Raw genomic sequence first — 24,608 nt, forward strand, 5'->3', positions numbered from 1 at the left:
GTAAATGAACAAACAAACGACATTTAAAAATTGGTTCAGCCTCTACTCCGAGGCCTACGTCCAACCGTTATTTTATTGCTTGTTTAGAAATTTACTCAAACTTACTAAACCCCTTACAATGAAAATAACTCGCCAACCTACTCCGGTTGCACTCAAACTTAAAGCTACTCCGCTTCAAGAGTTTATGGGTTCTATCTCAAGGTGTTACAGAGTCTTGAATCTCAAGAGTTCACTAAATGAACATGGAGATTACAATGAAGATCTAACACGAGAATCATGGAACAAACTCATCATGTCACAGTACATCGAACTGATACTTGGAGGTTTTACAGCTTTTTCGAAAACAATTTTGAAGACTTAAAACCAGAAAAACGTTTTGCAAATACTTGAAGAACAAAGCTTTTAATGCACAAATGATTTGCAAGGTTTTTACAATAAATGCTTTGGAAGTCTTAAGAAATAAATGTGACTAAGACACTCTATTTATAGTGGATTTAGTCTTAGGTAAGTACACTTTGAAAAATTAAATCCAATATAAAAATGATAGCTTTGAGTGATGGTAAGTGTTAGACTTGTAGGCTTGGGGCTTAAGAAATTAGAAAACTTAAGCTTCTACACTCAACATGTGACAATTTACCAAAATGGCAAAAAGCCTTTCTTACTTTAGAAGTTTGACAAGTCTTCTTTGCCATTTTTGGTAAAAGGTGTTTGCACAAATCTAGAGGCTTAGTCAAGTGGGCTTGTGACTCCAAAATTTCAGATTGTTTTCAAGTTTCTGAAAATTCAAATGTTTAAGGTTTAAAGTTTGCAAAGTTTTGACACTTAAAAACATTTGGACGAAAACTCCTCCGTATGATAGTACCAGAAACCACGGTATAGCATACCGTTGCATGGTTTTGCTATTACTTGACTAAAATGAGAATGTTACACTTACTCTTACATATATCGACTATGGCTTTGGAAGTATCATTGTCTTGACTTCCTTGATTGACTTGATCATCTTGAATCATTGTTGAAAGTCCATTTGATTGCTTCATTCACTAATTGTTTCAACTAAGAGCAAACAATCAAATAACAAGGGGACTTGGCATCATCAATCTAATGTGTTCTAACATGGTGCATTCACTGTCAAGTCGGGATACTATGTCGCTGCTATGGCCTTAACCAATAGACCTACCTCGACTGCTGATCTTTCTAGAATGTCTGCAACAATTGTGGCTTTTTGCAGATCTAAACTCTGGAAGTTGTCTATCTCTAACAAACTAAAGGTGTTCTTATGGAAATTATGGCTAATGCCCTTCCAGTGGGCTCTGAATTCCTTAGACGAAAAATGAATTGGCGCTCCTCCTGTACTCTTTGTGATGGCTTATCTCCTTGTGTGGAATCTATTTCTCACCTTTTTAGAGATTGTAGCTTTGCAAAGGCTCTATGGTTTGCCTGCCCTTTAGGTCTTAAAATCACGGGAGGAGTGGACATTGATGTTAGGGTTTGGGTTATTAACTGGGTTACTTATTTCCTAAGTGGCCCAGATCCTAACCCCCTCATTTCCCCCCTTATCGCTACCCTTTGGAGGATTTGGGGTTGCAGGAATGATATGGTCTTCAGGAATCGTCGCCCTTGGCCTATGGGTGCTCTTCTTTCTATTCTTGGTGACATTCAGTGTATAAAGGAGGTTGTGTGCAGTAAGGATGCTAGCCTCCTTCTAGCGTCCTTGCTGGACTCCTCCCCTGATTCTCGGTTAGCGATGAGGATTAGGAACTCCTTCCCCTATTGGATTGTTGGTGGACCTGGGTGCGGAAATGTTTGTACAGTCAAGTGTGATGCTGCTTGGAGGGGTGATAGAAGTGCTGGCATAGGGTGGTGTTTACTGGATGGTAATGGGACCTTAAAGAATACTGCTCACGCTCGCTCGTTTGCCTTTTCTGTCATGCATGCCGAAGGACATGCAACTATCATGGCATTTAAATGGGCCTTAGACGAGGGGTACCTTCATGTTAAACTTGTTACGGATTGTCTTAACTTGGCTTTGCAGGCTGCGGGAGCGGAAAAGCCGATTGCATCTATTAACTGCATTATCCATGATATTAAGTCTATTGCGTCTCATTTTCATTGTTGCTCTCTTAGTTTATGTCCTAGGGGAGTGAATAGGGTAGCTCATAATCTTGCTCAGGGAGCTCTTGTGTAAGCTATGCTATTTGTTCCTGTCAAAAAAAAAAAAAAAAAAAAAGATTAGTGAGTGGTCCTTTAACTAGGACTCGATTAACCCCAACATGAGTTACTTATTTGATTGATTCCTATAAAAATATTTTTTAGGGAGGATTAGTAAGGGTTGACTAGAGGATTGATTTGGGGAATGGTTTATTGTGGGTAATCTTGATTTGTGAACCTTGTCCATTGACGAGAGTCGGTTAGGTCGGGAATCCGGTACCCAAATTAGGCCTATTGCTAACCTAGGTTGACACCAAAAAGGAGAACCAAGGGAGGGCACCTCAAGTCTTGAGTTTGAAAGGATCTCCAAGAGGAGGAGTGGAATGACTCTGGATATGATGAGAGCTTAATGATCTTAATTGATGCTAGAGTATTTTGGGAAAGTGCACGTTTCTAGGGTAATCGGGACTTAACTCAAGGGTGCTAACTCCGAACCTGAGAGGGAAGGTAGCTGGGAAGTTTAGTGTCCTAGTGCGAACACGAGAGGAGGGTGCTAGGCGAATTAGAGTCACCTTCTCCTTACGTATCACACCAATTGCTAGTAAAAGGGAATCACGATGATAATTACGAATTGTTGGTGGAAAATCGGGTCCTAGGCCTTTTATTCTATTCAATTATAATTTTTACTTCTACTTTTTCATATTCCATATCTAGTTTAATTGCACCTTATTTTACTTAGTTTAGTTGATTAGTCAAAAATCAAACTCAGTTATTGTCGACTTAGCTAAACATCATAGCTAGACTAGTATTGCATAACAAGCTCCCCGTGAACCGACCCTTAAGTGCTACAACAATACCGTACACTTACGGTAATTCTAGAACACATCAAGTTTTTGGCACCGTTGTCGGGGAGCCAATTTGTATATTAATTAATTTTAGTTTTGTCTAGACTAGGTCAAGTGTCCTATTTGCACACCTTGGTGTGCCATCTTTGCTACTAACTCTTTACTTGAGTGTGTAAGCCATCTTGCTTGAGTAGACGATCCCGTAGAGGTCAACCAATTGAGAAGCACGGCAAGAAGGTTAAACGCTAAAAAAAAAAGACGGGTTGAAATTCCTAGGGTAGAAGAAGATTTGATAGAAGAAGTACTCATACACCAAGAAAATTTCGAGAATCCACTTGGTTTACTTGAGGAAGCCATCATAGTTGAAACGGTACCCATGAGAGACCGTTTAGCTCCTAAAACGGTGGTCAACCCACGCATTGTCAAGCCACCCATCCAAGCCAATCACTTTGATTTGAAAGCTACATTATTGTTGCAACTAGTCTAAGGAAACCAATTTGGAGGAGGAGCAACCGAAAACCCCAACGAACATATCAACGATTTCTTGGATAGTTGTGACATGTACAAAGCAAACGCTGTACTAAAAAGCTCCTAATTTTCAATTACATTATTAACTATATTTTCAGGTTTCACAGCTAATCTTACCAAACATAGACTTAATCACTTGTATCATGTTCATCAGTAGACGTGTTTCACTTCGCTTTTCAACTAATTTATATATATATATATATATGTGTACGGTTATATTAATTGGAATAAGACACGACATTGAAAACTCGTAATTTATGGCAATCAGAGCTAACTATAAAAAATCTTGGAACCCTAGATTGATGATGTCGGTAGAGAAAGCTGATGGTGCTCCAAAAATTACACACTATTCTTTCAAATGTTAATCCCACGCGTATTATCATACATGTGGTCTTGAAGGTTCATCCTAACTATGACTAATGGGCACATGGGATGCAAATTTCCCTTTGTACGAAACACAGTCTTTGGTTTATTAAACGAGATTGTTACAGTTACAGAATCAGAATCAGAGATTTGATACCCGAAGAGCATAAGACGGGGTGGCCGGGTGGGTTGTTAACGCGATCATTAAAATATCAACCCTTCTATTATTATCAAGTAAATTAATAGAATAATCAAACTTGAACTATATACCATTAATTTAGTGTGAATGGCATGTCATTATGTACCAAGTACTACATAGTATCATGTGATGCTGATATGTAAAGAGACAATGTCGACTTGGAAAGATGCTACGAATCGTCGGTTAATTTCTTGGGTATTTTAACATTTTGCCATGCGATTGAATAACCTTCACCCAAGGGATTTGCTTGTCATTGTCCCAATCCCAATACGATCTTATGCTTTCTCGGGGGTTTCAATATAACGATTTTAGTGTACGTGTATGTGTATGTGTATGTGTATGTGCATGATTGAGGCAATATAATTGATGGAAGTAGTTTAGCTACTTGGGTAAGACAAGCAAGACCGTCTTGTACTATAGTTTGTGCTCGGCTTAACTTCTTGCATCTTTCGTAATCTAATACATGTCAAAATCTCTTTTATTGAGTCGTAATATTAATAATTCTGCTTTAAGCGAAAATATTTATTTCCCCTAAAAGAAACAAAAGCGCCTTACAATGAAATGTGAGTCAAAACTGTCGTTATTGAAAAAGAATGCGGAATAGGAATCGCATGTAAACAATCTGCTCCGGCACAAGGTGTGAGGTCTTATTTGGGAAGGAAGGGAAATACGAGGGATTAAATTAGATTAAGTTGAATTTTGGAGTAATATGTAACACCCCCATTAGGGATGGCAGTGGGTCGGGGACCCGACCCAGACCCTGAGGGTCGGGCCCTAATGGGTCGGGTATGGGTCTCATTTTTTCAGACCCAATGGGTATGGGTCGGGTATGGGTCTTAAGAAAATATTTCGGGTCCGGGTCTAAGTTATGAGACCCATACCAGACCCTTAGACCCTTTATTAAAGAAAAAAAAATCAAAATCACAACTTTTCTGAATTCATACTGGCAGACTGTAGAAACTCAACTAAAATCTCTCTCTTCCCTCATCCCATAAAGTAATAAAACCCAACCAAACTCTTCTGGCAATACCACCACTCCACCACAGACACAAAAAAACCACCACCACAGCACTGATACTGATGAGTCATAATTATATACATATTTATGCCTCCCCTTAATTACTTTTGATACGGTTTTCGTGCTAGTTTATATCATTTACATGCCTTTTATGTTAGAATGTTGATACTTCCGCCTTTTGATGTTTAATGCAGGAATGATGCATTTGAGGAGCAAAGGAATGAAATGGGCATCGCGGAGTGAGCATGAAGGGATACATGAAGCATGGCACGAGAATCCATAAGAATGAAGGAAGAGAAGTTAAGAAGAAAAGACGAAGAAAAGAGCTTCTTATTATAAGTGCCTACTTTGAAGAGCCATATCTCGATTTATGCAACCGATTTTCAAGTGATTCCAATTGGAGGTGAAATATTATCTTCTTAGCTTTCCAACGCCGCAAAAATCGCTTGTTTCTGACAAGTAATGAAGAAATGGCGGCCGTTTGAAATTCAGTGCGCAAAGCAGGAAATTGGTGCCTCGATCGAGGCAACCTTGGCTCGATCGAGGAACTTCATGCTCGATCGAGTCACCTATCGACTCGATCGAGGAACCAACCTAATCAATAAACTTTCCAATGTCGAGAGTTGGGGTATCTGGGAATTGGTGCCTCGATCGAGTGCACCTTGGCTCGAACGAGGAACCACTAGTTTCCGCAATATTCCGCAAATTTCCTTAAGTCGGTTATGACTACTATAAATACCAAAACTCGTACTCTAGGTTATAGGATACTTTATTTTACATAGGTTTAGTATAGCTTCCTTAGAAAACTCTCTCAAATACTTAGTTTAGTTTAATTATTGTTCGGATCTATTGCCTTTAATTATGGTATTGTTCTAATCTTTCTTCAATTATTATTTCAATTACATGTTTATCTTTATTATTGTTCATCATGTTTTCCATTACTATTATTGTTATTCTTTCTATTATGCGTAGCTAATTTCCTCATCTAGGATGAAGGGGATCTATGTTAATTAAAAGAGGAAAATTGATTAATTGCTAGGGAAATCATATAAGTTGTCGTTTGATTATTGTTCTTATTCTAGTTAATTAATTTAGGCCTGAGTTGTTAACTAGTGTAGCGAATTAATCCTTTCACCGACCGGGTTAGAATTAATATAGGCTGCGATAATCAAATAGATTGTATCTAATTATAGCGACTGCATGTTAGAATCGATCTAAAGAGCATAATAGAGTCGACCGATCTTATGACCTTAGACAGCTTGACAGATCTAGCAATTGATTAATAGGCCCCATATAATTGACCTAGTAAACCGGAAATCCTAGACCTTTAATATTATTGTTATTTGCCCTTTAAATTACTTGCAATTAGTTGGTTATCATACAAACAAAACAAACCCCCACAATTGGTTACTTTAAGACAGATTTAAATATAAACAAACTAGATAATCACCGCCTCCCTGTGGATTCGACCCTGACTTACCGCTAGCTATCTTATTAGTAGTAGTTTAGGCTTACTTTGATTAAGGTGATACGACTTTAGCCTTATCAGATACGCGACTGACAACCACCTCTCTAATAGGCGGCGATCGACAACCACCATTAACGGCAGATTAATAAACTCATAATGTTAAAGTAGTATGGATTTTTTTTTTTTAATATTATAGACCCCATAACTGTTATTCTTGTTACTAAAGTGGCTGAAACTCGGACCCGTGGGTAGACCCAGACCCTACCCTTACCAATAGGGTCCGGGTATGGGTCCGCAAATTTTAGACCCTTGCGGGTCTGGGTCGGGTATGGGTCCAAAGGGAAAATCTCGGGTCCGGGTCCGGGTCTAGGCGGACCCTACCCAGACCCTACCCATTGCCATCCATAACCCTCATATACCAAGGAGCCTTAACAAGACCTTCCCTAGCATATAAAGGCGTCACCATCTCGGTTGCCCGAAGAAAGCAATATTCAAAAGTCGATAAAAGAACATTTATAATTATCTTACAAGAGACTAAACCAAAACTACTGATACAAACGATACAACTCATCAACGCTATGTAAACTACTTCTGTCATGACTCGTGAAGACTCATCCCGCCAAGACTCCAGCTACCATCCAAGACATCACATGCTAAGACTGACTGCTCACCATAAGGGATCACGGCAGACACAATAGAAACAAACAAGAAACAACCACACAAGGTCAGTAACTGAGGCAAGACACAGCATCAACTATCAACATACTACAAACATAACCAAGCACACACACAAGTCACAACCACTCCAGCCAATCGCCGTCACCGACTGTCCACTGGACCAGCCCTGCCAGTGGGGGACCGCAGTCGTACCCACCAAATCCTCGCTCATCATACCGAGCGATAAACCCTGTCCCATTAATGTGCACATCCCCTCCCGTGGCTGGTTCCACGGAGGGCGAAACTAGGGCGTGAAGCCACTCCCGCAAGTGACTCCACTCAGCCGAGGACGCACCTCGAGAACCACAGACAATCATCCATAAACAGTTGTACCACAACAACAACAACAAACAAAACAACACAACACCAACTGATTACCATAATCAAATAACCACATCGACACTACAGTCAACACAATAACTGACACACTAGACAACCAACAGAAACTGAGTAGGCGAACCTACCTTTAGCCAATCGCAGCGATTCCTTGTTCAACCACATGATATCAACCAAGCAAGCAAAACCCTAAGCAAACAGCATAAACACCTATTACTACTACCACAACCCTACTAGGAACAACAACAACAAAGATGATGATAGTGACATACCTACGCATCTCATAACGGCGTTAAGACCGCTACCCGACTCAAGCAACCCATCCTCAAAGCATTAACATCCTCATAGGCTCCCATAGAAGGAATTATGGTGAAGGGAATGGAGAAAGGCGGCATCTAGGTTTGAAGGAAGGAGGCGGAAATGATTTGCGATTTATCAAAACACGATTATAAACCCTCGCTGAAAAGACACTACTCGATCGAGTAACCTACTTACTCGATCGATTGGCACCTACTCGATCGAGTACCCAAGCTACTCGATCGAGTAGCCTCTACTATATCGAGTACCACTCATCCCCAAAGTCTAACAAGACACAAGCATCTCTTACCCGCATTCCTAAAGGCTATCAAATGCCCCCAAGGTCGGTCAATGTTGGTCAACGGGTCCCTTAAAAGGGCGGATATTACAGTCTTCCCCCCATAAAAAGAACTTCGTCCCCGAAGTTCGACTCATCCTCACTCAAACCACACGACAAGAAACCAAGGCTGACACCACCGTTCACCCGACACAGGTCCACAACTCTCTAGAAGCATTATCCCACTACGCATGTCCGATAAACATCATCATCATCATCATCAACTACCCACCACATACCACATATTCAAACCTCTAAAACCACTATTTGATTTACCGAACACACCACATGCACAAACGATCCTATCACAGATTCAACAATGTATGATTCATAAACACGCAACGCAACTACCGATGACAACCCACCGCTACTGTTCAAGACATCATCTTCTCATTATAGCCATCTTCTCATTATAACCCGTAAATTATTCATTTTTACTTAACGCAAAAAATTTCCTCCACAAAACTATTATAAATAATTATAAACTCGTACTTGAAATATAACAAAGACATTATAAAACATTACAAGCATACGGCAAAGTTGTTATAATTTCGGCCTTTTTCTTTTGCGACATTACTCTTCCCCTCTAAAAGGAACTTCGTCCCCGAAGTTCACCATCAAATTACTACCCTGCCCCTTATCCTGACACATATCGTACCTTATTGACATTACTCACTAATCATGACTGACAGAATTTATATACACATGCCATCTTATGAACGGACATTATGTGATCACAACCCACACAAACGTAAACCATTGGAACTATATGGTACTCACGGACACATCTATATACATCTTTTGACCGACTAGAAACCTCTCAACCTCCTGATAACAGACAACCATACTGAAGCAATTAGAGCATTATAAACATGTTACCCGAGTAATCATGACAGATGTTGCGCGCATATAGACTAAAAGGCAACAAAACTACTATTATGACTGTGTGAATGGCTACAAAAGGTAATACAAATATTATTAAGAGTGTTTGTATTGCTCAAAATTCATGTCCACCCGTGACACCTGACGCCACATAACCATTACTACCAAGGTCAAGATACGTATACACACGAAATATGAGCTTTTATAACATTACTTGCATGTAAGGTTCCCGCAACAATATGTGTTGTTGTTCTGTCACACCTATATCGCACAATTTCCTTTAAAATTCAAGCATAAGCCAACACGTGTTTAACAATGAGGCTAAAACATGTTACCATCCATTAACGGTCATGTCTAATGTAGAATACCCCAAAATTTAAACATTCAAACAAATTAAATTTCCAAAAGTTCATGTAACAGTGCTACTCGATCGAGTGGGTCAGGCACTCGATCGAGTTGGCCCAACTCGATCGAGTAGCCTGAGATCAGAATACCTCCAATTAGACACACCTGCAGCTACTCGATCGAGTGAGGGGCACTCGATCGAGTGGCTTCAGGACAAAACTACTCAAACTTTCCCAAACACTTTATATACGATTGCATAATCACGAGTCGAGATAACAACCTGTCCACAAATCCTGTAACACAAGTCTAGGAATAAGCAAGTACGGCCTTATGGGCACCAATACAAACCAAATACGAAAATTACGAAAAGAGAAGGTTCCAACCAAAACAAACTAACATCCACCACAACTACAAACATGATAAAAGAAACGGAGTATCACTGCTGCTGCTGCTGCTGCTCATCCATGACATAATCCTCATTTCCACCACCACCCGAGGCACCTTATCCTGACGTACCCAGACCCGCATCACCATCGGCTCAAGTATCTGGTCTCACATACAAAGGGGTCAAGCCGCTGTAAGGGTATAGCTGAGGTGCTCCCCATGTGTACATATCCACCCCGTAGGATGGAAAACCCCGTTGCTCCCCTCCACCAAACCGGATGTGGTCCCGAGATTCCAATGCCCTGTGTATATGCCATCTTATTCATGTTCCGGAGCGTCAAGGTAGAGGACACTCTCTCGGCCAGATAGCTCTCACGCGTCTCCGGGGTATCAAAAAAAGGGTAACTAGGAAATGGGTACTGTGGTGGTGCTGCCAGTTGTGGCTGTGTCTCAGCCACCCTCTCCCTCACTCGGCATGGCCCCCTACCTAACCTAGGTCAATCCTCCTCAACTCTCACGTTCTCCTCTTTCCTCGGCTCAGGCATGACTTGGAGAAGCTCCGAGTCAATGAAGTACGTCTGCCTCGCAGGACGTGCCCCCTCATCCTCTTCCTCATCAGAATCGGCAGCTACTACTGCCGCGGTTAAAGGCTCTGTCGGTGGGAGGTGCTCAGGATCAGTATCTTCATCCAAATCATGCCCCATACTCTCCACGCTAAGCTACCATCGTCCAAGGTTCTCAATCATTTCAGGTCGAGGAAATAAGCTCTGTCCATGGTAGGTACCGGGGTGGCTAGAGGGGTGTACTCCGAGTAAGTCTCAAAGGAAGTTAGCTTCTCAGATAAACGGGTGGCAATAGCACCACAACTCAGGATCCTAGTGCTAGACAAGGCCATCAAGGCAAGACTGGCACACACCATAGCGGGAGCACTGAAGGTCACTCTCTCAGTCCGCTCGGGGTTAAGGTATGCCATCAGAAGCATCAACTTATGCGAGTTCAACTTACTCATATCAGATCTCTCGTAAAGGAGACACGAGACAGCACGGAGAAACGGCCTTTTAACAACGCTTATTCACGAAAATTCCGAAAAGACGTTGTTGAATGGATTATTGTTTTTCCGCGCAATTTTACTAAACTTAATTACAACGGTTTTGTATTGTCACCCGTTGTTATTAGTTTTAACAACGGGTAAAACTTACATAACCGTTGTTAATATAAAAACTAATAACTACAGTTTACTCTGTAATACTTTATAACCGTTGTTAATCATTTGGCGCAAAATTAGTGAAATGTAATTACAACGGTTATATTAGAACTCATTGTTAATACTTTTTAACAACGGTTGTCAAAGGAAACGTTGTTAATATATTATCTAATGACAACGGATTTATGTGTAATAACCGTTGTCAATACTTGCAAGCAAATACCACAATATATACCACCCAAACACATATCAACTATAGCCACAAACACAAACACACAACCACACTCTTTCTCATCGTCTCTTTCTCATCGTCGCTTTATCATCTCCGTCACTGTTGTTGTCATGGTCTCTTTCTTTCTCTAATTACCAGGTATATATCTATCGCTTTATGGTTTTAGGTTTTGTCATCTCCGTCATTATTGTTCTTTCTCTAATTATTTATTTGCATGTGTTTTTCTCCGTCATTGTTCTTTCTCTAATTATTATTCGCTTAGTTTTTCTGCGTTTATTAGTAAAACAAATTAAATAAAATAAAACAAAGAAGATGATGGAGAGGATAGTAAAACTTAATGCATAAACTTAATTAATTGATATATATACATAAACTTAATGCATTGCTAAAAATACAATTCTTAGATGTTCATATAGGGATGCATTCTCTTCTATGATATTCATCCTCTTCTCCTTTGCTATTTAGAGGTTTCGTTCTGCAGATGCAATATCTTCATATAGCTGCATTATCTGCGGCTCAAACAAGCCATTTTTCTGGCGTCCTTGAGTGCGATCCGAGCATCCTCAAGGAAGAGCAAGTACTTCCTCTCGATTTTTTGCAAGCGGCGTATGCAACTTTTGTTGTACTAAGTCATAATGCATGTTAAACGAATGGTATCATTCATTGTTGAAGGAAGTTTGGAGTTTATTAGGTTTTAAAGATTTAGGGTTTGGAGTTTAGGGTTTGGAGATAGTGATATAATGGATTGGTTATTGAGATAGTGGAATGAATTTATAATTAGTAATGTGTCGTTTGAGTTGTTTTTTAATTAATATGTTTAGGGCTTGATGCTTAAATTAATACTAATTTTGTTTAGGAAGTTGTGTCATATCCCTGCTTCAAATCTTATAACCTTTCGCATTCCTTTCATGCAGAGATTTTGGCAGTAATAATGCATGCATCTAGTAATATATAATTAATTGTATTTTTATTTTTTTTAAAAACAATAACGGTTATTAAAAAAAACCGTTGTCTTTAGTTATAACAACGGTTTTTTTCTATTGTAACCGTTGTTATAACTTTCCCACCAAAAATTAGTCACACTTTCCACAACTAATGTCTCATAACGACAACGGTTTTTAGCCGTTGTTAATAGTTTTAACAACGGGTTTCTTAAAAAAACCAACTCTTGTTAAAACCTTTAACAACGGCCGCTTTAACAACGTCCGCTTTTTGTTTTAACAACGGTTTTTACCCGTTGTTATAGCTTGTATCTGTAGTAGTGTTGATTTATGTTAGTCTAGTGGAATGATATCTCGAGTATTTAATAAATATCCCTTTTAAATGAAGAAGTTAAAAGGCGTATAGTTCAAGTGACAAGAGTAACATTGAGACAGGTGGTAACTTGTTGGCTTTGGTAGTATTGTAAGCAACAGACCAATCAAACTGAAAATATAGTAAACTGTTATGTTGAAAAACGATGAATGAATTTAACTCATTTAACTAAGATTTGCCGGGGAAATAAACAAAGAAGATAAATTCAACACAAGGGTTTTGAATAGTTCGGCCTACACTATAGGCTTACGTGTTCAATGGTTTCCTAGTTACAGTTTAAAGCAATTAGCTCTAATAACATTCAACCTAGATTCAATTTAGATCTAACTAAGAGAGGGTACATCTTAAATTATTAATCTATGCAACATTGTAAGAGAAGAATCACTTTGAGATTCGGGTCAGGTTATAGTGGGTCGGGTCAATTTGAATTTGGATCAAGCTCGTTTTTTGGGTTTGGGTGTCAAGTTGGGTTATTCGGGTCAAAACAATTTTACTAGGTCTAATCATTAGGAGCATTTGGCTTGCTATCATCATTAACATCAAATACTCAACAAAAATTTCCATTTTCGTTCAAAAGTATCGTTCGATTCAGTGTCGCCTCTATGCTTGGAAATACTTTCCAACCAACTCTTATTTCACAAAACGGATTCAGGTTATTTTAGTATTTGCCCTTCCCACCGTAGCCCCTAGCCTGGGTGGACTCTTACTATTTGGACCAAAATCCGACTATAATAGCCGTAGCATACGTCGTGCCTTTTCAGCCTAAGTAAGGAACACTTTTGAGTACTCGCCTTTTGCGGTCGTAGCCTAGACTAGCCCTTCCTGTTCGGGCCTAGGTCCGACCATTTTAGTCCTAGTGTAGGTCGTGCTTTTTTTGCCTAAGTCGGGAATTTTTTTTGAGTACTCATCCTTTGTGGCCGTAGCCTAGATGACTCATTCTTGTTTGAACCTAGGTCCGACCATTTTAGCCATAGCATAGATCGTGTCTTTTTGTTTAAGCTAGAGATAGCTTGCCATCAGCTCTTCCGACGGTTGTCTTTCTGAGGACATAGTCCCTTGCGTTCATCATTTGGAAATGTGTCCATATCCGGCCTCCTTATTAATAAGTCCCTTACGTTCATCATTTGGGAAATGTGTACTGCATCAAGTAAAATTTGTAATACAAAAATCAACACCCTTTATTATGATACAGAGCATCTTTTATTAGTTCATCAATTTGAAATTCAAAAACATTGGAAGAAGTTTAAAAATTATAAGAAAATTACACTTGATTTAAATCTTGGTGGTGCCGAAATTTAGTAACATGTAACTCCTTTCTCACTTTCAAACACGATAACATCGACATCGCCTAGAGGCATTAGTAGTCATTGCATGTTATGCAAGAGAAACAAGAGGTTTGAGTTGGAGCAACGCCTTCTTGATCCGTTGCATGGCATCTTGAAGGGTTGGAAGGGATGATGCATACGAGATCCTTATACAACTATCATCCCCAAATGCCTCTCCTGGAACTAATGCTACCTGTATAATTGACATTCCCTTTAGACGGAGATAATAATGAGTAAAATCACAAAGCTTGACCATTTTTTGGAGAAAACGATCCCTTTAGACGGAGATATCCAACCTTAGTAATAAAACGGGTTAAATTAATATATATACCCGTCTTAAATAAAACGGTTTTTTCCCATGGTACCCTCGAACTTTGCCGTATTACACATGGTACCCCTCATTTTAAGTTTCTACATATGGTACCCCTGTATTTACCTTTTTCCTTCCCAGAATACCCTTTACCAAAATTCCGTCATCACTCCGTTACTTATTTGACCAATCACCCATTTTTTTGTTATTTAATACACTAATCCCTCAAATTACTCTATAAACTAACTTTAATATCTAATTCCCAAAATCACCCATTATCACCAACTTCTTCCTAACTGCCGCCACATGCCCCGCCGGCGCCACCACCACGCCGACGCCACCATGTCGATGTTGCCAAACCAGTCCACAACCCACCAGTGCCGTCTGTTTCCTATTTCCCTCCCACCAATCCGTTAAACAAATAAAAGCAGCCACCATAAAAACCACCACCCTTATCAACCCTAAATCCCCAAATCAATTACAATCATCTTCAATCAACATTCATCAATGGTGAAGTGCGAGGTATCACCGGACCTTATTAATCGACTCCAAATCGCACTTCGCAAAGAATCCAACATTTCTTCCTTCAATCCCTCTGATCATCTCCCACCATCATCGTCACCGTTGACTCTTCAAGACGCCAATGTTGCCGTCTGATTATGGCGTGAAATCGATTATAAAGTTGATGTTTGCATATAAGAAGGGTCTAATGACATCCTATTTTGTTTTTGGTGGAGGTGGAGGATGATTATGATGGTGGGAGAAAAGTAAGAGGATGATGGTGGCTCGTATGGTGCTGGCCGGGCAGAACACAGGGATGCGCGCATGACCTCAGCCGGAGCTCCGGTGTCGACAACGATTGGTGGCCGTCGGTGGAGCTGGTGGAGAAAGGGTGATGTCGCCGCCTTTTTACTTTTTTTGGTGAGCTTTTTTTCAGATTGATTTTTTTTTTGAGTAGTATTGGTGGTGGTTGTTGTTGTTGAGTTGATGTTATTGTTGGCGGTTGGTGGTGGTTGTCGTTGGTGTGGGCAGTGGTGGTCGAAAATGATGGTGGTGGTGGGTGAAAGTGGAGACTTTTTGGGATGATTTTGAAGATGATGATTGAAGAAGATGATGGTTAATAAGGATTTTATGTATTATTAGTGTATTAATTAACAAAAATAAAGGGTCAATAGTGAGAGGACTAACGGAGTGATGACGGAATTTGGTAAAGGGCATTTTGGGAAAGAAAAAGGTAAACACAAGTGCATATATGTAAAAAGCTTAAAATGAGGGTCACACGTGTGTAATCTCTCTAGCCAAAGTTAAGTGCTGTGGGAAATATCCGTATTATTAATCAACAATGATTTTCACAGTTTTTTGATAAAGAAATCTAAAGAAATTTGTGTGTGTAGAGGAGAACTAATGAATGAGCTGCCTTTGTAAATGAAAGGCTGGATGATTAGGATTTGTGTATTTAAATACTTCGTAAATTTAGAACCGACTTTCCTAGTTTCCTAAATACGACTCGATGATGAATAATACTCCGTAGTTTCCTAAACGGAATAGATGTGTGTATTTATACCTTTTGCGTTTGTTTTTTTATGGAAAGTTTGTTGTAGTCGGCTTAATTTTTTTTTTTTTTTTTTAATCTTTTTCTTTTCTCAAGTTGATAATGTAATTACTTTTTGTTTGGGAAATTGATAGTTTGATACTCATTGTTAGAGTTATCATTTTTAGCTAGGAAATATTGTAATCTTAAATGGTACTCGTACAACTGACCAACGGTTACTTTTACTATTTTCTATGTTAGGCTCGGTTTGGTAGCGTATTTTAGGTATTTTTTTTTCATCGAAATACTTTTTTTTGACAAAATTTTCAGCTAGCTTATTTTTCACTAAAACTTGAGAGAGACGGTGTTTTAATAAGTTATGAGACTTGCTAAATTCCGCGCGCCAATTTACTCAATCCCGCGCATTTTCCCCCCTTTATTCCGACTATACCTCTCTCACTAGTTTTATACCCGTGCGAAATTGCACGGGATTAAATGTTTAATAAGGTTTAAAAAACTAGATATCCCATACGATTTCTAAAACCGTATCAGATATACGGTTTTACTCAACCCTAATTTTGAGGGCCCAATCCGCTGGCCCGTGAAGACTAAAAAAATAACCCGGCCCGACCCAAATACTTTCCTAATTCCGACCCAATCCCTCTTCATAAATACAGAAGTCCGTAACCCAGAAATCCAAAGAAAACAAAATCACAAATAAAAAAATGTGTCACATAGATTTGGATAGAACAAGGATTACAAAGAGGAAGAAGACGACGGAAAATTGTAATTGTGAGCAAGGACGATTGAACGAATTACCTGACCATTTATTATTGGTAATTCTTTCCCTTTTACCTCTTAAATCCGCCATCGCCACCGCCGTCTTATCACGGCGTTGGCGATGGCTGTGGACTAACCTCTTCGACATTGATATCGATATCAATTATAATCAGTTATTACCTTTCCTGCATAATGTCCTTCCTAAATTAACATCTCCTTATATTCGTTATTTGGGTTTGAATCTCCGTCTTGTTAGTAGTTCTGACATCAATATTAGTTCATGGTTTGATTGGGCAGCTTGTCGAAATAAACATATTCGTCAATTGAGATTCGTAACTGATTATCCGCACATATCTCCGGAAATTCCGCTGTGGGTTTTCCAATTACCTTGTTTGGTACAACTTGAGCTTAAACCTTGGTTAGTTTTACGTGACGATTACGCTGATACTACTACATTGTTTAATCTCCCTAATTTGAAAAAAGCTTGTGTTGAGTTCTATTGTTCGGACCATAGGGTTTTCGAAAAGGCTTTGGAAAAGCTTGTGTCTTGTTCCCCTTTGCTTGAAGATTTGTCCTTTAAGGTTGGTATTTGGGGTGATGATGATGATATTGTTGTTAACTTATCTAGTCGGAGTTTGAAGCGATTGGAGATGTGCTTTACTTGGGCCATCCATGTTGTAATCAATGCACCTAACTTGGACTCTATCAGCATACGTGCTGATAACGTCCCCAAACCTTCCCGTTACAGAATTTCATTTGTCGATTCTCCAACAGCGTTGCTTGCTTGTTCCATTTGGGGGTGGACTGATGGTCTGGATGACGATGTCTTGCTGCCTTCTAATTTTTTCAGTGTTATTTCGGGTGTTAGATTCCTCACTACTCTTGATCAGAATCCGTCTCCTTTGATAGCTCCGATAACCTTCAGGAGCCTTACTCATTTGCAATTCAAGGTTGGTTATGCGTTGTCCGGGTTGGCTTTACTACAACAGTGCCCTGCGTTAGAGGTCCTTACCTATGACTTGCACGAATATTTGTTTGATACCGATTTTAGTTGGTCATTTCCTGATTCCGCACCTAAATGTCTTGTTACACGTCTCAAGAGAATCGAGATATTAGCACACCCCTTGGTTTCTCGGCTTGAGTTTATCTTGTTACAACTGCTCAACTACTTGTTACATAATGCTGAAGCTTTGGAGCTGCTTAGAATCACTATCACACCTCCTCATCGAGACTTGAGTGGAATTGGTTCTGGAAGTTATGATGAAGTACACTTGATCAAGAAACTGTTCGAGGTCCCTAGGAGTTCTCCACTGTCCCGAGTTGAATTTTATAGTCCCAGTTGCAGAGTAATGGACGGAGGAGGTATCAAGTCTGCTTCTTCCTTGAGAACCCTGTTAGATTAGTAGTCTTAAATTATTTGACAGTATCCCTGATAAAGGGATCCCTATGTATGGTAACCTAATTACAAGTACATATGAATAATTGTTTCTCTTTTATGCTTTTAATTTGCTATGCAATGTATTTATTTAGATAACCGATATAGATACCGCTCATCAGATTATGGGAGATGGTGATCTTTTTCTTCAAGAAATTCCGTATTTAGTTCATGAAATTGTTTCCGAAAGTAAAAATTATCGTGGCCGCTGCTTTGTTTGTGCCAATTGTGTGGTTAGTAGAAAGTACCAGTAAGTACGACTACTGTTATAACATTATAGTAGAGTGGTTATGTTTGAGTATCTTACTTTGCCGGGTCGTTTGCAGAAATTGTTTTTGAGTATATGCAATTGAAGGTTTGAAAGCTGAAAGTTCTGATTTTACAAAGTCAAAATTTGAGTTTATTTTTCTCATTTTCTACGCTTCTTTGGAAGCAGCCCCTCGTACCTTGTTTGTAGTGTGGGAGTCTCTCGATAGGCGCTTGAGTTGTGCCATTGCTGCTGCTTTACATAGTTGCTGTTGCGATCTTATTGGAAGACACGGCACTTGTCCCACAGTGCCGTTGTCGTTGGCACTGTTTCATTACTATTTTTCATACGATCCATACCACTATATTCATAATTATGCGTATGTTCCATTTATCTCGTTATTCCTGCTGTTTTTGATATAATATATGTATTCACTTTCTTTGTCAAACATGAATGTATCAAATCATCACATACCATTCTGCTTCAAGCTCGAGTTCGATTCGATGTAATGTGCCAAGGAATCTCTGGAGGCTCTCTTATTAGCAGCTTGCTGCCTCACTAAGGAGCCATCCACCTCCCCTGCTACCCGAAAAGGTCCGTCTTTTGTTACAATGCCCTAATATTTCAATTTCGAATTACAGATTCCTTGATTTTTTAAATGTTGAGAGGTATTCTTGTAAGGTTCTTACTTTGGCGGACGTTCGAGTTTGAGCTTGTCAATTTTAACCTGCATTTAATTTCTGCCAGCTAACTATTGAGTGTTATTATATACTTTATGCTACCGAGTCTTAGTATTTCTACTGAAGATGGTTCATGATGGTGCTCAAGTTTTATTTCTGGTGGTTATGTACACTCTGCTTGTTGAACTGATGAGTCCAAGTAACGAGTGTTAGATGTTTGTTGAACCTGTGTCTAAGTAACGAGTGTTAGATGCTGTAGAAGGAGTGACATTGTACGAACTGTAGTATAGATGGCATTGTGTGGAATCTTGTTTTTTTTTTTTTGGGTGAAAGGTAAATATAGTAATTAAATAAACTTTCTTAGAACACCATACATCAGTTCCCAACATATCACTTAAGATCACAATTACAAAAGATAAGCAGGTAAGATAAAAACATACTACTTAACCCCTGCTAATCTTTCATGTGTAGAGGCCTGTAAGTCTTCTTCGGGACTCTGTTTCTTACCTCAGTTTGTATCTTCTTGAGCGCAAGTGGTGATTTGCTGATGCTCTGTGGATTCTTGAATTTGTAATCTCATTTTCAGATTGATTTGTGAAAGAAATGGTAAGGATGTTTAATAACCCCTGTGGCCTCACTCGCATCGACTAAATCAACAAACTTGGCCTCAACGTTCTGTAGTGCAGTGGCTTGAGACAGTGCCCAGCAATCTTGATACGATTCTGGTCAAGTTTGTTGCAGTTATTTTCATCAAGCTTGTTTCGCTGATACTCCATAGAAGGTAAAAACAGTAAGAAATTTAGCATCAGAAAGACACACTATGAAAAACACACTACGCAGAAGCCAACTGAATTGTTGGAACCCTAGTGTTTTTGCAAAAGCTTGTGTCTTTTCCCCCTTTGTTTGGAGATTTGTCCTTTAAGATTCATTGTATGGGAAATACTGGGGGGGAATGATGATGATCGTATTGTTGTTACTTGTTAACTTATGAAATCAGAGTTTGAAGTGATTGGAGATGCGCTTTAATTGTTCCTTCTATGTTGTAATCAATGCACCTAACTTGGACTGTATGACTGTTTGTGCCGGTAAGGTCCTCAAACAACCGCATTATAGAATTTCATTTGTCGATTTCCCAACCTTGTTGCTTGCTTGTTCGATTTGTGGGTGGACCGATGGTCTGGATGATGATGTCTTGCTGCCTTCCAACATTTTCAATGTTATTTCCGGTGTTTGATACCTCAGCACTCTTGATCATAATCCGTCTCCTTTGATAGCTCCGGTAACATTCAGAAGCCTTACTCATTTGCTATTCAAGGTGGGTTATGCATTGGCCGGGTTGGCTTTACTCCAACAGTGCCCTGATTTAGAGGTCCTTATCTAGTTATCTATGACTTGTCCGAATATTTATTTCTGAGCGACTTTAGTTGGTCATTACCTGATTCTGCGCCTCAATGTCTAGTTACTCATGTCAAAAGAATTAATATGTTAGCTCACACCTTTGTTTCTGGACTTCAGTATATTGTGTTGCAACTGCTCAACTACATGTTAGGCACTGCTGAGGCTTTAGAGCTGCTCTGAATCACGATCACTGCTTCTCATGGAGAATTGAAAGAACTTTATGATGGAAATTATGATGAAGTACCCTTGATCTAGGGACTGTTCAAGGTCCCGAGGAGTTCTCCACAGTCCGGAGTTGAATTTCATAGTCCCAATTGCAGAGTATTTGGCGGTGGAGGTATCATGTCAGATCAATCCCTGAGAACCCCGTTACATGAGTAGTCTTCAACTATTCGATAAGATCCCTGGTATAAGGATCCTTATGTCTTGTAACGGTATTACATATGAATAATAATTCCTCTTTTACGCTTTTAATTTGTTGCTATGTGATGTGTTTGTTTAGACAACTATAGCCGTTCATCAGATTTCCGGAGATGGTTTTCTCTGTTTCTTGAAAAGTGTACGTGATGAGTGTGTTTCTTGTAAATTCTTTATGAAATTCATGAACCTGTTAACGAATGTTATTATTGTGGCAACCACTTGGTTTGTGTTGATAGTAAAAATAGCAGTACTATAACATTATTTCTAGAGTGATTTTGTTGGAGTAACCTTGCTTTTCTGGGTCTTTTCTTTTGTGGGGTTATAGAATAGGAATGTTGTTGCAAATTAGGTTTACATTTTCTACATTTCTCTGCTTTGGAAGCAGCCTCCCGTACCTTGTTTGTGCCGTTTTGAGTCTTTCTATAAGAATTTGAGCAGTGACGTTGCTGCGGCTGTACATAGTTGCTATTGCGGTCTTGTTGGAAGACACAACACTTGTCCCATGGTGTTGTCGTCATTTTACTGTTTCCTGGCTAATTTTCATGCAATCTATACTAACATTCATATGTTCTGTTTATCTTAATATTTTCACTGTGTTTGATATGACTGTTTACTTGCTTTTCAAACATTTATTTATCAAATTCTGGTACGTCACTCTGGTTGAAGCTCGAGTTCGGGGTTCAGGTAATCTGTCAGAGAAGAATGGGGAGGGAGAGGAGAGAGAAAGGAAGGAGCCACCGTCACTACCAATAAAAAGATTCTCTGGACGCCCTCTTACTCAACAGCTTGCTGGCTTACTATCGCAAAAGGTCTCTCTTTCGTTTCAATGTCCTAATTTTTCAATTTCGACCTACAGACCTTCATAGTGCTTAATAATTTGGTAAGTACGTCACCGTTAGGTTATTGGGTTTGTAGATCCCTTGATTTTTTTTTTTTTTTTGTGTTGTTGGGAGTTTATGGTTGTGGGTTGTTACCCTTGGCAGAGGTTCTAGTTTAGAGCCCGTCAATTTTAACTAGCGTTTTATTTTTGCGAGTTAACTGATGAGTTTTATTATATCTTTTTGGTTACTGGATCTCAGTATTCCTGCTGACGATATGGTTAATGATGGTGCTCAAGTTTAACTTCCTGTGGTTATGTACATTCTGCTTGTTGGACTAATGAATGATTGTAAGCAGTGTTAGGTGAAAAGATATAACCATTCTTACTAAAATTATTTATATGGTTCTCACATGAAAACAGGCACCAGAAAACCACGAGTTCAGGATTTGAGCCCATGTGGTTATGTCTTAGAGGTACTTCATTGTGAAACTTTTTTTTTTTTTTTTTTTTTTTTTCTGTTATTCTAAGAATCTAAGCAGTGGCAGATGTTAGTTGTTCTGAATCCTGGACCAGGTTTTCCTCTAATTTAAGGATGAATACTTCTATAAGTAGCCTGTAATCCCATAAAAATTACAGTAGTTGGTTTTTTACTTTTTTTTCACTATAATTAGTTTATATTTAAGTTAAAAAAGCCTAAAGATGACTAACAAACTGCACTTGGGACAATTACACTGCATCAAACGAGTGAACTACTGAAATAGACAACAAATCTTAAAATAAGTAAGACAAAAAAAAGCAACAAAACAAATGAAGGCATCATATGAAAACTCATCAGTTTTGAAGTTCATTTTTGGTTTAAGCCATGGTTTTTATTGTCAGATAGGTAGAACTGGCAAACGGGTCAACCGGGTCGGGTTCGGCCAGGTCATTCCTGGCCTGGGTCGTTTTCAGGTGGGTTTGTAATCAAGTTATTTAGGATCAACATTCAATATGCGATAATAAATATACGGGCCGGGTTGCATTAAATCGGGTGTAGGTCGGGTCAGTTTTGCCAGGTCTTAGATATAGGTTCTTTATGTCTTTAGTCGTGTCTTGCGGAAAACAGTATACAGCTGATCATAGTTGTAAAGACGTCAAAAAAGCATGTAAGTGTATATAATCAGAACTTTTGGGGCCTCTGAGGCGGCATCGTCATTAATCTCTTTTTAATTTTGATCAGTGACTTTCTGTTGTACGGTCAGGGAGAGGGGGGAATTTGTTTCTGCATAGTCGTATCTAGTGGCTTTAGACAGTGTCCTGCAATCTTCCAGCAATCCTGATGCAATCTTGTTCATGTCAGCGTAAAAATCCCGTCGCACTTGAGTGTGTTACGATAGAGTAGGAGGGTTGTGGTAGATTTATGAAAGCCAGCATAAAAATCCCGTCGCACTTTATGAATTCTTCATGTTCTTGATTGTTGGTTTTTAATTCTCTAATGCAATCTTGTTCATGTCAGACTATCTACGACAAAGGATCTGCAGTAATATAAAATGAGCTTCCTCTCGAGCATTAAACATTGACATCATCTACATCTACTCGGTTACCCTGAGGAGCAACTTGTGCATAAGATGCAGTAAGTGATGCACACTGTCATGCATGTTCAATGTTTTTTTCTTCAACATCTTTTATTTTGCCCTTCTTGTACCCCATTACGGCATTACCCCTATCTGAATTCTTATTAGTCCTCTTTAAAATCCAAAAAGATAAACTGTATACACTAAATTAATCCTTCTTGTTGCAGTGAATCATTGTCTCTGACTCTGCATGCCAGATCAAGATCCAGTGCATCAGATCCAGAAACTGAAAATTGATGTATTGTATGCATCTTTCCTTTTCTAATGTATGAAGATATGGATGAGATCTTTCTCGAATTCGGGTTAAGCTGCGAAAGTCGGTCAGAATGGCTGGAAATTGATCTGGCCATGGTATTAAAATGCAGTATTAGTCATGGTTGCGCTAATGGTTGTGATCGTAATAGGTCACAAATCCGGGCGGGACTAGCATCAATTTTGTGGTCTTCAAATAAATAAGCTACTTCTTGTAGATTTGGTAATTTTTGGAAAATGTGATGTACCAGTAACAGCTTCTTATGTAAAACAACTATTGTTGCTTATAATGGAAAATAACTTGTGACATTTCACAAACTATATCTCATTTTTAATATTATTTTAATCGACTGTAACATACGAGACTTCAAAAATTTATGACGCGTTAAAAATAAGAATTCATGTTAAAAAAACATACAAATTCTCATTTAAGAAAACACTATCGGTCTTGAGTTAGTCTCCCTTCAGATGGGCCATTTTGATATGAAACAATAAGGTGGGGTTTTGTGGTCATTATTTGACAGCGAAATGTTACCACTTTTGAAAAACAAGTTACCATAAGTTTTAATACTGGCGGGACCATTGTGGTTACATTTGACCCCAAAATGTTACAAAATGGCGTCTTATTATTCCAGACCAAAATGATCTGTTTGAAACAAGAACTTGTGATCTGTTTAAGTTTAAAATGAGTTAAGTATCATAGTACAAGTATATTGCTCTTCCCTATGCATTTTTATATAAACAAGTGATAGGTATTTAATGAGTCTTAAGCTTAAAACAATAACGCCGTCTAAAGGAGACATTTCACCCATCTCCCTTCATTGCCCAACTAGTTTCATTAATCTCAAAACGTTTAGCTATGGCAGACTCACTCACTATCCCATCGTCAAGGCTCAACGAAATATTTCGATATTTCCGGGGGTGGTCTTACAAATGTTTATTAGTAAGTGCTTCTTCGCTTCACTAAATGCTTAGTTAGTAGCATACTTACAAATAAGTACTTTAGTTCATCGATATAAGTATGCAACAACAACATTACCCCAGTATCTCAATGTAATTAGCAGATATTTCCGGGGGTGGTCTTACATATGTTTATTAGATAGGCTGTTCGCAACACGATAAAGGGTTTTTAAGCTGCAATAGGGTGCAGACAGCCTATTCGACTCCTAAATGTAATCTG

The 24,608-nt window shown here is 39.0% G+C and overlaps 3 protein-coding genes across 7 annotated transcripts in view; all 3 read left to right on the forward strand.

Annotated features, from left to right (window-relative positions):
• Positions 1-24,608, forward strand: part of LOC141597281 (putative RNA-dependent RNA polymerase 5) — a 198,107-nt gene that overhangs the window by 24,598 nt on the left and 148,901 nt on the right. The gene's annotated exons all lie outside the window — the stretch shown is intronic.
• LOC141595717 (uncharacterized) lies at positions 1,286-2,185 on the forward strand. The gene has a single exon (XM_074415682.1). It carries the CDS (start codon positions 1,286-1,288, stop codon positions 2,183-2,185), a length of 900 nt encoding a protein of 299 aa, XP_074271783.1.
• On the forward strand, positions 16,463-23,746 carry LOC141597275 (F-box/FBD/LRR-repeat protein At5g53840-like). 4 transcript variants are annotated; one of them, XM_074417663.1, is made up of 5 exons: positions 16,463-18,839; positions 19,512-21,552; positions 21,984-22,036; positions 23,059-23,179; positions 23,285-23,746. In XM_074417663.1, exon 1 carries the CDS (start codon positions 16,509-16,511, stop codon positions 17,964-17,966), a length of 1,458 nt encoding a protein of 485 aa, XP_074273764.1. In that variant the 5' UTR covers positions 16,463-16,508; the 3' UTR covers positions 17,967-18,839; positions 19,512-21,552; positions 21,984-22,036; positions 23,059-23,179; positions 23,285-23,746. The 4 variants fall into 4 exon arrangements, with proteins under 4 accessions (XP_074273764.1, XP_074273765.1, XP_074273762.1 ...); XM_074417664.1 differs by lacking the exon at positions 21,984-22,036 and having other exon boundaries at positions 23,059-23,175; positions 23,344-23,746; XM_074417661.1 differs by having other exon boundaries at positions 16,463-22,036; positions 23,059-23,746.

The sequence above is a fragment of the Silene latifolia genome, chromosome 8 (genome assembly GCF_048544455.1).
Source record: "Silene latifolia isolate original U9 population chromosome 8, ASM4854445v1, whole genome shotgun sequence".
Lineage (NCBI taxonomy): Eukaryota > Viridiplantae > Streptophyta > Magnoliopsida > Caryophyllales > Caryophyllaceae > Silene > Silene latifolia.